We start from the raw sequence: 15,936 nt of genomic DNA, 5'->3' as shown, positions 1-15,936 counted from the left end.
ATAAATAAAACAAATACATAAAAAGGAAAAGGTCACAAACAATATCCAAGTCTTTCGACGTTTCAATTGGCACAATTAGTTAATTATCAAGAAGTGGAAGCTATGTCAAACCGCTAAGACACTACTTAGAAAAGGTTGTCCCTCAAAATTCTGCCCAAAGAAAAGAATGGTAAGAGAAGCCACAAAAAGGCCAACAATGATTCTGAAAGAGTAACATAATTCAGTGGCTGAGAATGGAATAAAGGTGCACTAGTCAACCATATTAAGAGCTCTGCCTAACACTGGCCTGTGTGTGATGGTGGCAAAAATTGCGGCATTACTCAAAATGGAAAAACATGCCTGGAGTTTGCTAAAAAAAAAAAAAAGTGAAAGTTCTAGTTATTATGTGGGAAAAGTTTGAGGTCAGGTGAGACCAATATAGTGTGTTTCTGGACAAACAAAAAAGGGTGGGGTACAAATATAATACTCCTCATACCTTAAAATCAACCCACCTACAGTGAAGTTTAGCATTATTCTGTGGGGCTACTTTTCATTGTCAGGGACTAGGTGTTGGATTAAAACACAAGCAAGAATTAATTGTGGAAAATAAAAGCATAAACTTCAACAAAACCTGTTGATTCGACTAGAAAACTGGAGTTTGGACAAAAATGAATTTTTCAGCAGGATAATGATCCAAAATACACAGAATAACCTTGGAGTGGCTTAAGGACAGAAAGGTGAATATCCTACGATAAAATAGTTGATTTTGTCTTTAATCACGAGGGTGGGCACTGTGTGCATGAATGGTGACATACAATAAATGCTCAACAAAAGTATAACTCATAAAATGCAACAACAAGGAATACGGAACATGGGTGTTTCGGACTTCAGAAATAGAAGAGACATTAGTCTGTCTGATGTTCCATGTATCAAAACAGAAAGGGAAAAAAGAAAAAAAACTCATCATAGCTGTTAACCCTTTGTACAGATATTGGCTGTCACAAAAGAGGGTGAGCACAGCTGTGCTGATGAAGTGCCCAGCAGTTTTCAGTGGTTTAAATTGACATAATCTGGCAACAAGCCTAGCAAGTTTGACATACCCAATGACTAGACATCCCTTAACCTGAATGTCTTAGAGCAAACCTGGCTTAAGAATAGGCTAAATTCAGTGGTAAATAATTGACTCCAAAAGACCAAAAGCTGTTACTGCTTCGAAAAGTTGCTCAATGAAATCTTATAGTGTTGGAACACAATACTTAATGCAAATTGAACATTTCCCTTTTTCTAATTTGTGAGGTTTTATTTCAAAACAATGAAGCTACAAAGAATACAATTACAGTGCATGATTTGTTATTCACTAAAATGAGAGAACTGATCAAGAATCTGAATACTATTGCAAGGAAATGTATTCTGTCTTTAAAATGAGTAGATCATCAGACGCAATGTAAAGGTGGAAGTGCCGTAAGAAACCTGTATTGCTAGTCTCACAAGAAGACAACCAGAATGGGCTCTCAATTCAGGGACTGCTTCAGGATATGGTCTGAACCATTGTGAAGGGAGCTGCAATATTTGCTACAGACCGAAGCCTTTTTAGCATTCTACTGGCCGAATACACTAATTCATAGATGCAAAGACTTAAGCAAACCCTTCAGCAAGGCGAGGTCATGTAGTTTACACAGTTACTAGCAGAACAAGGCAGCCTTTGTTGCTGGAGGTCATGCAAGCTGGTGTCACTCGCCAAGGCAAACCCTGCAGGAGGTCAGGAATAGGAAATAAAACATGGTATCTTTGGAAAGGAGTGGAAAGCTGGGCTGATGTATCTCAAGTGAAATAAAATAAAAATCAGTTTAAGGGTTAGAAACAATGTTTAAACTGAAACCACATTCAAAATATCTTTGAGGAAGTTTTCTTAAAAGAGATTACTTGTTTGTAAATCATTCACCCCACTAACAAAAATTTTTCATTTCCGGTAAGCAGGTACAATGAAAGCAGCATCAAATTAGAAACGTTAGGGAGAAACATTGAAACAGAAAAACACAAATGGCAAGCATTTGTGTCTCAAGGACTGACACACACATATAGGTCTGTTATTTAGTGCTGAACTCTTGAACCAAGTTAAAATAAATAAATAGATATATAAAGGTGACAAATGGTATTTCCATAAAATTTTGATGACAAACAGATAAAAGTAATTCAATTTTTAAATGGATTCCTTTTCAAAGTAAAGAGGCAACAGGTACATAACAAATTTCAAGTGAGTTACTAGCATCACCTTCCCCCTGAAGAAATCTAATTATTAGAATTGTTTAATTACTTAACCATCAAACATAAGGACTTCTAACATTCAGCAATCACTTACATTTTACAACTGAGATACCATACACAGCAATTAAAAATATGACATATTTCCTTTCATCTCGATGCAAACCTGTGCATAGATCACAGGATGAATCCTTAGTGCTCTTCATTCCATACATTTTCTATTTAGAACTGGCACAATTTTCTAGTACTTCTGGTACAACATGTTTGTAGGATTTTCTGCTGCCATACTTACCAAATAAAGCAAATGACAAAGAAAAAAATTATGAATAAAGCTGCCTAGTAACCATGTATGCATTTAAGTACATCAAAAATTCATGTAGACGAGAACACTTTAGGGTTTAAATATCCTTTACATTCTTTAATATCCTTAATCTGGAAATGGAGGAATTTGGTTGAAGCAGTGAACTGATTTAGAAAGGAGTAAAATTAAGGCCTCCATCGGTGTGGAAGAGAACGGGTTCTCCATTTATTATGTTTCATATACATCAATATTTCTTGAAATTTAATACAAAAAAACAAAAAACCAAAATCTGACAAAAGTTTTACAAACAAGAGACCTTCAAATACACATTGCATTTCAGCTTTTTTAGTCTGTCATCACTTTTGGGTGACAAAGTATGCTTTTCTTTGTTATTTTAGTGCTGCTTTCAAGGTCGTGACCTGACCCATAGAAACTGTCAACTGTAAAGCCCTTGTTGATTCCCATATTGTCCAACATGTTGACTCTCCTTTCAAATAAAGAAAGGATCAGGCAGAGGAAACGGAAGGTGGAGTGTGTTAACATTAAACGTTTTTACCACCAGGAATTAGATGGAAACATAAAAAACAGCTCCAGACTGCAGGTGAGACCTGCACTTATCAGGAGAGGTTGACTACAGGGTGTGCCAGTAATAATTCTCAATTATAATCTTGGCTCTTAGAATATCCTTTTGCTTTTAGGCATGATAACAAGCTTTATATTCACTTTTGGGCTTCCTTCATGTCCTCTTTAAAAATATAAATTATGAAAAATCTAAAAAAAATAAAAAATAAAAATATATATATATATAAAATAAAAAAACATAAACCACCTGTTCCATTAGTCGCAAAGCGCCCCTGTGAGTCTCCAGCCACTACCGAGAGCCATCAGCTGAAGACGTCTCTATTACTCGTCCATCTTCATGCCAAAATGGGCTGCCACTGTTCCATTCCAGGTCTTGTTATGGCAACTGGCTGGAAACATATGCTGGTTTACGGGGCGAGGAGGTCCTGCTGGGAAGACCCAACGGGGGGTAAAAGAAGTCTGGCTCCGAAAGGGCTCTCAGATAACCAGATGCTTGCAGTTTTTGATTTAGGGCAAACAGTTCAGTACTTTAAGAAGCTGTAGACTGTAGTTTGTTGTTATGAGACCTACAGAATATGAAAAAGGGAACAGTTGAGAACCCTTACACTTTGCACAGCCTGACACGTCACACAGTGCAAAAAATGAAAAGCAGGATGCCAAGGGGTCAACCAATCAGTGAGAAAGTCCAAGCAAAACACAGAACAGCAGCCATGTTGCTAGGAATTGTCCTTTCTTGCTGACCCAAAATGGGAGAAACAAACCTCTCCCACCTTCAAGGGGGGGAAAATTACAAAAATAGCACTATTTTGACAAGCTAATTACAGATTTTAAAAAAATAAGTGGAAATTGTATTTATTTTTATTTGAAGGCATGCCAAATACACCTCGCATATAATTTCCAGTCTTCCCTTCATACAAAAAAATATATCTTTCATTTTTTAACTTATTTGGACAAAATACTGTGTTTTGTCTATTAAAACATACAGTATTTAAATTCAAAGTATTTTTTGTTTGTTTTTGTTTTTAAAACAAATAGTATAAATGTTGGAAGACAACCGCCCAAGCCAATCATAGCATGTGAAGGGGTGGGGAAGAGATCCTAAATGAAAAGTTAATGTCACCAAACTATCATTTTGCTAATTGTATTTTGTGTTTTACAATGTACATTTCAAAATTTTAAATAATAATAAAAAAATCAGTTAAATCAGGTTTATTTTTTCAACATGGCTGCCAGAAAGTGATTGTCACTGGAGGCATCTTTCAAGTTTGGTTTTAAGGCTTTTTTTTATTAAAAAAAGTGATTTAAATAACATTTAATAATGCAAAATTTACGCTGTTTAGGTAACAGCAAGTTCCATGACACAATGAAAAAAGATAAAGTGTGAGAGTTATGACCCCAGCATCCAGATCTGATTCCAGTTATTAGGTCAGACTTTATGACATCACAATCTGTAAGGGAAAAAAAAATGGATGGCATAAATAGATGTAAGGTGAACGATATGAATGAACACACACATACACACCCCAAGAGAAGAGAAAATTTCAGATTTAGATGAAAATATAAAATTTAGATATATCAACATTGATATATGCCAGATCATCTCGTCCAACAGAATGTCACTCCGGGTACCTTTTTCACATACATTTCAATATTTTTAACAGTGAAAAGGCCAGGCTGGAAAATCACAGTCAAACGGTGCATTGGATTATATCGAAATTGTAGGTTTAAAAGAGGATTTTTTATATTTGTGTGCCCTTGCCTCTTGTGCAAAAATGAGGAAACACTAGACCTGTAAAGTCACTATAAACAGTATGCTTCATAACATGTTGTTTGTGCATCCAAAACAGCATGCAGAAAATAGGACAAGAAAAAATAAAAAGTTTGAAATAGCTGCTTATTATTCAACCATGTATTACTGCTATAATTATCATGTACCTTAATAAGAAAAGTCCATTACATACAAGATCTTCTTAGCCAAAAGCTTGCAGAGTCTAATAAGTGTCATTGCCATTTTTAAAATTCTTGGGAATAAAAGAGTTAACAAGGTATTTTCAGTTAAGCCAAAACAAATATAAGGACCACAATAATATAAAGACTATGAAATATCACCAGCTTAACTTTCCTGAAGTAATACTAAAAGCATACATTGCAATACCCTGGCAAGAATTCCCACAATGAAGTGTTTCCATAGAAGGTAAACTACAGGCCAATTAACTAACATAAAAAAAATAAAACTGTGCTTTATATTATTTGTAGCAATATATAAAAAGTATAATCTAATCTGTCTTTTACTATATAATGTGCAAGTCACTTATTTCATAACTTTATAGACTTTAGAAATTTTAGTTCTTTTTAGTTTAGATTTTATGATTACAGCAATCCCTCCTCGATCGCGGGGGCTGAGTTCTGGAACACCCCTGTGATAGGTGAAAATCCGCTAAGTAGAAACCATATGTTTGTATGGTTACTTTTATATATTTTAAGCCCTTAGAAACTCTCCCACACTGTTTATAAATATTCTCCGCAGAGTTTTACAGTAAACCCTCGTTTATCTCAGTTAATCCGCTCCAGACAGATAAATGAATTTCCACGAAGTAGGATTCTTTATTTATAAATCTTTATTTACAAATATGTTCGCAGTTAGTGTATAGAAAACCTGTTTTTTGACCTTCTAAATAAGTTTTTTAACATTATTAGAGCCCTCTATAGACATGAAATATCACCCTTTAGTCAAAAGTTTAAACTGTGCTCCATGACAAGACAGAGATGACAGTTCTTTCTCACAATTAAAAGAATGCAAACATATCTTCCTCTTCAAAAAAGTGTGCATCAGGAGCAGAGAATGTCAGAGAGAGAGAGAGAGAGAGAGAGAGAGAGAGACAGAGAGAGAAAAGCAAACAATCAAAAATCAATAGGACTGTTGGGCTTTTAAGTATGCGAAGCACGATAAAGCGCCGCAATAAAGGGATCAATGTGAAGGTAGTGTTTCAGCATTTTTTAGAGGAGTGTCCATATCTTCTAAGCAAACAGCCACTGTGCAAACAGCCCCTCTGCTCACACCCGCTCCGTCAGGAGCAGAGAATGTCAGAGAGAGTGAGAGAGACAGAGAAAAGCAAACAATCACAAATCAATACGGGCTGTTAGAGCTTTTAAGTGTGTGAAGCACCGCGCAGGAAGCATATCGTATATCATTGAGGAGTTTTATTTAATAAGTAATACGTGCTCTGATTGGGTAGCTTCTCAGCCATCCGCCAATAGCGTCCCTTGTATGAAATCAAATGGGCAAACAAACTGAGGAAGCATGTACCATAAATTAAAAGACCCATTGTCCACAGAAATCCACGAACCAGCGAAAAATCTGTGATATGTATTTAGATATGCTTACATTTAAAATCCGTGATGGAGTGAAGCCGCGAAAGTCGCGATATAGCGAGGGATCACTGTAATTCACTTTCTAGCAACAGTAAAAAGTAAATGTCAAATGTAGGAACGTTTCCCCCCCAAACACGCAGTAAGTGAATGTATTTTGCTCACCGTTTCAGCCAAATGTAATTTACAAATTAAGAGTACATAGCATACCTGTGCACAAATTTCTAAAATACGGTACATTTGCAGATTAAACGACTTGCCAAGGGTCACAAATTAAGTCAGTGATTGGGAATGATGCAGTAAGTCCACAAGGTTAACGCCAGTGAGGGGAAGCATCGTCTGTCTATTACCCCTCTGCATGGGTTCTAATACTTGAGAAGGCTTCCAAAAGCTTGGAGTGGGATTAAATATTGCCTTCTACATGCTCCCAATAACTGCTATAATTTACAGTCATTTTTCATTTCTCCTGTAATGTGTGTAGGGTCTTGTGTATTACCTAAGGGAAATGAGACAGGCATTACATACAACAGACTAGCTCTGACTGCACACTGAAATATATTAATTCAAACTTAGTATAAAATGTTTTCTAGCCTTATATTTTCTTTTTGTTAAATTTTTGACACTTGGGGAATTTGGGGTCATTTCTCCCTCTTTCACTTCCTATAACTCTGTTGGTCTCTTTATTGATTATGGCAATTATATCAATCAAAGCTTTTGCAAAATAATCTTATGTTTATTAATTAAATGTATGAAAAGTTTTTACATGTGCTCAATACACAATTTAAATATAGATATTAACATTAAACTAAGTAGAATGCCTCAGGGATATTTCAAGTCAAAGTATTTCAACTGAAAATTACAAAGGAATTAGAGATTCATATGTTGTTTGGTAGAGTTGCAAAAATTGATTATGAACTGTGTATTTGTATGTACTACATACAGGTGCTGGTCATAAAATTAGAATATCATGACAAAGTTGATTTATTTCAGTAATTCCATTCAAAAGTGAAACTTATATATTAGATTCATTCATTACACACAGACTGATGTATTTCAAATGTTTATTTCTTTTAATTTTGATGATTATAACTGATAACTAATGAAAGCCCCAAATTCAGTATCTCGGAAAATTTGAATATCAATTAAGACCAATGCAAAAAAAGGATTTTTAGAAATGTTGGCCAACTGAAAGGTATGAACATGAAAAGTATGAGCATGTACAGCACTCAATATTTAGTTGGGGCTCCTTTGGCCTGGATTACTGCAGCAATGTGGCGTGGCATGGAGTCGATCAGTCTGTGGCACTGCTCAGGTGTTATGAGAGCCCATGTTGCTCTGATAGTGGCCTTCAGCTCTTCTGAATTGTTGGGTCTGGCGTATTGCATCTTCCTCTTCACAATACCCCATAGATTTTCTATGGGGTTAAGGTCAGGCGAGTTTGCTGGCCAATCAAGAACAGGGATACCATGGTCCTTAAACCAGGTACTGGTAGTTTTGGCACTTTGTGCAGGTGCCAGGTCCTGTTGGAAAATGAAATCTGCATCTCCATAAAGTTCGTCAGCAGCAGGAAGCATGAAGTGCTCTAAAACTTTCTGGTAGACGCCTGCGTTGACCTTGGACCTCAGAAAACACAATGGACCAACACCAGCAGATGACATGGCACCCCAAACCATCACTGAACTGTGGAAACTTTACACTGGACCTCAAGCAACGTGGATTCTGTGCCTCTCTCTCTTCCTCCAGACTCTGGGACCTTGATTTCCAAAGGAAATGCAAAATTTACTTTCATCAGAGAACATAACTTTGGACCACTCAGCAGCAGTTTTGTCTTTAGCCCAGGCGAGACGCTTCTGATGCTGTCTCTTGTTCAAGAGTGGCTTGACACAAGGAATGTGACAGCTGAAACCCATGTCTTGCATACGTCTGTTCGTGGTGGTTCTTGAAGCACTGACTCCAGCTGCAGTCCACTCTTTGTGAATCTCCCCCACAGTTTTGAATGGGTTTTCTTTCACAATCCTCTCCAGGGTGCGGTTATCCTTATTGCTTGTACACTTTTTCTATCACATCTTGTCCTTCCCTTCGCCTCTCTATTAATGTGCTTGGACACAGAGCTCTGTGAACAGCCAGCCTCTTTAGCAATGAGCTTTTGTGTCTTGCCCTCCTTGTGCAAGGTGTCTATGGTAGTCTTTTGGACAACTGTCAAGTCAGCAGTCTTCCCCATGATTGTGTAGCCTACAGAACTAGACTGAGTGACCATTTAAAGGCTTTTGCAGGTGTTTTGAGTTAATTAGCTGATCAGAGTGTGGCACCAGGTGTCTTCAATATCGAATCTTTTCACAATATTCTAAGTTTCCGAGATACTGAATTTGGGGCTTTCATTAGTTGTCAGTTATAATCATCAAAATTAAAAGAAATAAACATTTGAAATACATCAGTCTGTGTGTAATGAATGAATTTAATATACAAGTGTCACTTTTTGAATGAAATTACTGAAATAAATCAACTTTGTCATGATATTCTAATTTTATGACCAGCACCTGTACTGTATAAGGTAATTTTAGATTATACTAAGGGGGGAAAAATACTGCAATTCCAATATACAAACACACACAAAACACACATGCATGGAAAAGATCTTTAGTGTAGATGGTGCAATCTGAACAAAGACTAACAACTAACCTAAAATGAAATCCCAAACATTTTTTGTGGAGTAGGGAAGCAAATAGGGATTATTCCTTACCTGCTTGCTTTAAAAGCTTTAAGCTTCTGTACAAAAAACGATTCAAGGACCTCAGCACACTGGTAAAACGGTGAATCACTGGGGTTGTAGTAACGGCAGTTGTCAAAGATTTTGGTCATATCTGCCACAAACTCTGTCAGCTTACTATAGAAGCGTTTCTGGACTCGCTCCTCCATTGTGGCAAGATCTGAAAGAAGACACCTAATGTTTAGACTAAATTGGTCTCAGGATGGTTTAGTGCTGTTCCCTCACAGACTGCACCCTACATATGAATCTTAGCCCAGTCACTATCTGTGCAGAATTTGCAAATTCTACCAATGCATTTGTGTGAGTTTTTGTTGCACAGCACAAGAAATATTCTTGTAAGATAAGTGACAAGTTTTACTTAGCTGCAGGTGAAAATGAGTGTGTGAGTGTGTATGAATGGAGCTTGTGATCGACTGATACCCAAGGATTATTCTTGCCTTTTGCCTGATGCAGATGGAATAGTTTCCAGCCCATTGCAACCTTAAATTGTGTACAAGTGAGATTAGGTATGTTAACAGCTGGCTAGTTTGTATATGAGATGGGAAGACTATTTATTATGAAGCATCCAACAAGGCACCATCCTCCAAACAAAAACAAGGTAGGAAAAAAAACTGCTAGATTTTGAACTCAGTAGTACACTTTAACGTACCCATTGGTTCCTTGATTACACCATAATAATCTGGAGCATCATTAGGATCCACTGGTTCTAAAAACGGCCATGCCATTTTGTGAGCCTGTTGAGAAATTAAAGGAATTAAAGAGAATGGGGAAATGGTTTTGCTCATTAAAAAGTTTTCCTTAAAAGAATAATAATGAAAGGCTGTTTGTAAAAACTATATTTAATAGGAAAAGAATTTCAGCAGAATATCATCAAACAAGTTTCTCTTACCTGTAACGAACGTAATACCCTTCTCAAGCCCTCATAGTCCTTATCTGTTAACGGAGTTAGCACTGTCATTGCGTCCTCTGTAGACTGACATTGAGGGCATACGTACTCGTCTATGAGTGTAGCTTCACTTTGCAGAATTCCCACACATCGACCATGATACCAGTTTTGACAGCGATCACAGCCAATATAGAACCTGTTAATTTTAATCAACAAAATAAGAACCTGTACCATTATATTATTTCTTATGGACAACCAAGTGGGAATTTGTCACAGGCAAATCCTTGCAGCCATAGTGCTGTCCAGGGCACAGCTAAATTAAGAAAGTCTTCTTTAATATACAGCAGTTACCCCTCCAGTAACCACAGTATGTTCAGCTCAGCAGTTAATCTCTGCTATTTCATTTGTGTGCAGAGTTTCAGAGAACTGAGGCCGGTGGTTTAGGAACAATAAAAAACAGTAATCTATGACCAAACTATGCTATGGACTGAGGTTCTTGAAATAGAGCTGCTGGTTCTCTCAGCTATGTGAAGTACCATGGCAAGTGAGATGATTTTGTTGAGGAGGGAAAAGAGGAAAAGATAATGTACAACGTTTATGAAGAAAACAAAAATAGTGACATAGTTAAATTGAGAACCTCATGCTTATAATGGAAAAACAATCCAACTAGACGAATCACAAGATACAAAAAAACGTCAAAAGAAACCTACTGAGACTCATCATATGGTGTCCGACAAATACAGTACAACTCTTCACTACTGCCCTCTTGTGCTCTCTTGCATTCATTACAGATGTAGTCATCCATCTTCTTTGCTTCCTTCTCTGTGATGCCAACACAGTCACCATGGTACCAATTGGTACAAAGATCACAGCCAATGTAAAATCTAAATAGTACAGAAAATTTCGGTAACTATTACTAGAATATTTAATTTTCAAAACTATTCATTATTTTAATATTCCTGAATCCGTCAAGTTCAGATGTCATATTGCAATGTAATAATACTGTCAAATCACTGGCAAGGGAGCATATAATCTCTCAGTCTTTCAATGGAAGATGACTGCTACAAATAAAACTTACCAACAGCCAGAAACGAACAAAAAAGTATAAAATATGATGCAATATGGAGACAGCCTAAATGTTTTAGAAAAGTAGGAATGTAAATTATGGGGCTAAAAAGTAAGAAGCCTCTCAGCTACTCACTTGGATTCATCGTAAGGCGTTTTGCAAACACAGTAAAGTTTTGTGTCTTTTTTTGTGTCCTTTGAGGTAGTGGAAATCATTTTTTTCTTCTTAGGCTTTGCTGTGGCCGTGTCCTTCTCATCGTCTCGCTTCCTTTTGTGCACTGTGGTTGCTGTCGAAGTTGGGGAGGACATAGCAGTTGCAAGAGCAGCAGCCTGTGCTGCAGCCGCTGCTGCTGCTGCTGCTGCAGCAGCAGCCGCTGCCTGGGATGCAGCAGCCTGCGCTTTTTCCTTTTCCTTCTTCAATTTGCTTAAATCTTTTTTCAATTCCTCCTTAATCAGGGAACAGATAAGAATAGTTCACATGAGTAAAACTCCCTATGAAGGTTTGTCCAGTGGAGTTCTGGCAGTGACAAAGGCATAACATATGATTGTCTAAAAACAGCAAGCCACATTTACATGTGCTACCATAACCAAAACAAAAAAAAAACATGCACGCACGCACACAGATACTTGTGGCAATAGTTCACAGTCCTTAAAAATTATACTACTGATTCTATTGCTAGTAATTGAGATGTAATAATAACCCTTGAGTAACATTCTCTTCAGTTGTATTATGGCCATTAGAAAAAAAAGCAGAAGATGAAGTAATAAACTTGACGCTCAAGGAACCCTCATTAGAAGGGTTACTGTTAACACAAAATGGTAAACAAAAACATCCTACCTGTACTTCCAATTGCAGATCCTTGTCTAGTAGTGCCCTCTTTTTGAGGATTTCAGCCTTCAGCTGCTCCTTGTGTTTGAAAAGCAAGGCTGACAGCTTGGTGGCATTCTGCTTACTGCGCTTCTGTTCTACAGACTCCTCTCGTTTTCTCTTCTTTGCTGCTTGTTTCTCATCCTTGTCGATTTTATCCAGAATGAATTTCATTACCTGGTTGCATACAATCATTCTAAAAGAAGTTAAATAGTAGAGCATTTGTGAAGGTCATCTATAGTACTGCACAATTTAAAAAAATTCAGGTATAAAACTTAAAACGTTTATGTGTAAGGGCTATCATATTTGCCACATTACTGTATTTCTTTGGTCCAACAAAACATATTTTCATTTCAGCTACAGGCCAGCAGAGAAGAAAACAGTATTTCAATATGTACACCAGCTCATTAATATGATGACCCGTTCATTACCAAACTATTTGATTCATTTGAGAGACTTCAACTTTGCAGTATCTAGAACAAGAAGGGAACAACTCTGGATGGGTGCCAGTCATTTTCTGTGCACACTCACACAGGGTCAATTTACATTAATCAGTTACACATGCCTAACACACATCTTTAGCATGTAGAAGGAAAACCCTTGCAGAAAACAGAAAAACATATACACTCCAAGCAGACAATGCAAACACCAGGATTCTAATCCAACATTCAGTGCTGCAGCTTCAGAGAGACAAAGTGATAAACCACAATGTCACTTTCACACCTCCATTCACACACTACAGGGTGGTCCAGATCCAGATCGTCTGGATGACTTTGATTTATGTGGGAATGATTCCAGTTCAGCGCAAAGAAGATTCTTCATGTTGTCAGTTCGCACACTTCTCGATGGTCCAGATATTTCGGGTGATTTTCTATGTAATAAACTTAAGTTATAGTATAATGAAAATTGCATAATTAGATCTGGACCACCCTATAGAATAAGCCGGTCAGAAATTCTAAAGCAAGATAAAACTAGTTCCTTTAAAGAGGAGTAGTATAGTGAACCTATTATTATGAACATAATTATGATTAATGTTAGATAACTAATCTGAATATGTCTAATCAAGATGAGATTACTGGTCTGTTGGTCCCAGCAAATACTGAGGGAATCTAACTACAACTCCTACAAAATGGTGGAAAGAAAAAATGAACTGCAAATATTAATGGATATACTTAGGAAATGCTTATCATTAGGCAAGAGAATTGTAATAAATGCTATGAAACAATATCACTTTGATACATTGGTCTTGCCCTAACATTATGTGATGTATTGTATTAAAACATTTAAAAAATAGAATTCAGATTTGAACATTTTCAGTTTTTTCAATTGAGTTGCAATAAATTATCTTTGCATCAGATCAATGTTAATACTGAAATCCCTAAATGTAAGAATGTCTCACTCAGTCTGTTACAACCAATAAGAAAAACCCATGACTCAATTAAACCTAACTAAATAAACATATTTTTTAATAGTGGGTATACATTTTAATCACTCCAGTGAAAGTATGCCTGGGAATACTCATTTATATAGTACATGTTGCAGGGGAGTTTGTTTCATGTGGCTAAAGAGAAAACCTTGGAAAAAGATTCAGCTTCTAAAGACCAAATTATCCCAGAAAATATGCCAAAACAACATATGAGGGACTCAACCCCAAAACATAAATATCTCCGAGTGTCCTTATCAAAGTTAAACTCTTAACCTTCAAGAGAATATGAGGTATCAAATCTACCATTTGAAATGGGAAAGGAGCAGGGGAGGAAAAAAAAAAATCACACTTGATGATTGTGTAAAGTTGGTTAAACAATTTCCCCAGAAGTTTAAAAGCTGACAAAGGATGACTCAACCACATTAACATTTAAACAGCATAATTTACACTTTAAATAAATAAATAAATAAATAAATATATATATATATATATATATATATATAAATTCTTTTTTCTTGTACATGTAATTCTGCAAGAAAAATATAGATTCAAAGATCATTTGTAGTCCAACAACATTTAAAAACTTTGTTAAAAGTAATACTTTTGGAAGCTACTGTAAATGCAAGCACGCCTACAAACATCGTCATTCAGTAACAAAGTGTTATCAACACGTTTTTAAAACAAGCATATTTTGGTTTATTGTAGACCCTGAACCCATAAATTAATCAGAAACATTCGATTTCATATAGGGTTAACTATATTTCAAAGTTCCCCTTTAGTAGTGAATACATGCACGCACACGCACTATTAATGTGAATACAGGGACCTTACCAATATTAACAACTCTCTTAAAAGAACAGTTGCGCAAAAACAAGCAAAATGCAACCCTTACTTAACCATCGGCAAAATACATTAACATACTTTAAAAGTAGCTTTGATGAAACCAAGAAGGTAGTTACCTCTGATTCTCCTCCCTTTCTGTTGGGGAGAGGGTCTTTTTCTGTTTCAGGTGTTCAATCACAGCATTTTGCTTCATTACCACCTGTGAAATACCAAAAAAAAAAACACCTTACAGGAGAAGCAAATCATATACTACTCTTTATCTCTAAACATTTAGCTCCCTTTATCTTTTAACCCAGCCACAGGGGATGCACAAACCAGTGTGTTTCTTTGTGCCAGTCCCAAGCCCGGATAAATGGGGAGGGTTATGTCAGGAAGGGCATCCAGTATAAAATTTTGCCAAATCAATATGTGGACAACAATACAAATTTCCATACCGGATCGGTCAAGCCCCGGGTTGACAATGATTGCCTCCAGTACTGTTAGCCAACAGGGTGCTGGCAGAAATTGGGCTACTGTTGGCCGAAGAAGAAGAGGGGGGGGAGATGTGTCTGGAGGTAGCAGGAGAGGAAGAAGGTAAAGAGAGTGGAACTGAGGGTAGGAACTTTGAATGTTGGCAGTATGACTGGTAAGGGGAGAGAATTAGCAGATATGACGGAGAGAAGGAAAGTTGATATTTTTTGCGTACAAGAGACTAAATGGAAGGGGAGTAAGGCCAGGTGGATCAGAGGTGGATTCAAATCATTCTATCATGGTGTAGATGGGAGGAGAAATGGGGTAGGGGTTATTCTGAAGGGACAGTATGTCAGGAGTGTTTTAGATGAAAAGAGTGTCAGACAGAGTAATGATTATGAAGTTGGAAATTGGAGGTGTGATGATGAATGTTGTTTGTGCATATGCCCCACAAGTTGGATGTGTGATGGAAGAGAAAGATGATTTTCGGAGTGAGTTGGATGAAGTGATGAACAGTGTACCCAAGGGACAGAAAGTGGTGATTGGAGCAGATTTCAATGGACATGTTGGTGAAGGGAACAGAGGAGGAGTTGATGGGTAGGTATGGTGTCAAGGAGAGGAATGAAGGAGGTCAGATGATAGTGGATTTAGCCAAAAGGATGGAAATGGCTGTGGTGAATTCATATTTTAAGTAGAGGGAGGAACACAGGGTTACGTACAAGAGTAGAGGAAGATGCACACAGGTAGATTAAATCCTATGCAGAAGAGTCAATCTGAAGGAGATTGAAGACTGCAAAGTGGTGGCAGGGGAAAGTGTAGTTGAGCAGCATAGGATGGTGGTATGTAGGATACATTGGAGATCAAGAAGAGGAAGAGAGTGAGGGCAGAACCAAGGATCAAATGGTGGAAGTTGAAAAAGGAAGACTGCAAGGTTGAGTTTGGGGTGAAGGTGAGACAGGCACTGGGTGGTAGTGAAGAGTTACCAGACAGTTGAGAAACTACAGCAGATGTTGTAAGGATGACAGCAAGAAGGGTGCTTGGCATGACATCTGGACAGAGGAAGGAGGACAAGGAATTCTAGTGGTGGAATAGGGAAGTACAGGAGAGTATACAGAAGAGCAGGATGGCAAAGTAGTGG

The 15,936-nt window shown here is 37.2% G+C and overlaps 1 protein-coding gene across 8 annotated transcripts in view; it reads right to left on the bottom strand.

Annotated features, from left to right (window-relative positions):
• Nucleotides 1–2,631: 2,631 nt before the first annotated feature.
• bptf (bromodomain PHD finger transcription factor) overlaps nt 2,632–15,936 on the bottom strand; it is a 119,806-nt gene continuing 106,501 nt past the window's right edge. For 7 of the 8 annotated variants that reach the window (XM_039739603.1, XM_039739598.1, XM_039739601.1 and 4 more), the window contains 8 exons: nt 14,465–14,547; nt 12,050–12,275; nt 11,348–11,658; nt 10,857–11,030; nt 10,150–10,342; nt 9,910–9,994; nt 9,234–9,420; nt 2,632–3,690 (listed from right to left, as the gene is read on the bottom strand). In XM_039739603.1, the coding sequence (XP_039595537.1) occupies nt 3,654–3,690; nt 9,234–9,420; nt 9,910–9,994; nt 10,150–10,342; nt 10,857–11,030; nt 11,348–11,658; nt 12,050–12,275; nt 14,465–14,547 (1,296 nt within the window). In that variant the 3' untranslated portion in view covers nt 2,632–3,653. Of the gene's footprint in view, nt 4,573–9,233; nt 9,421–9,909; nt 9,995–10,149; nt 10,343–10,856; nt 11,031–11,347; nt 11,659–12,049; nt 12,276–14,464; nt 14,548–15,936 lie in introns of all 8 variants that reach the window. The other variant, XM_039739600.1, reaches the window with a different exon arrangement.

This window comes from Polypterus senegalus, chromosome 17 (assembly GCF_016835505.1).
Source record: "Polypterus senegalus isolate Bchr_013 chromosome 17, ASM1683550v1, whole genome shotgun sequence".
NCBI lineage: Eukaryota > Metazoa > Chordata > Cladistia > Polypteriformes > Polypteridae > Polypterus > Polypterus senegalus.
Note: the sequence above shows the minus strand (reverse complement) of the source record. Positions and strands in the feature narration are given on the sequence as shown.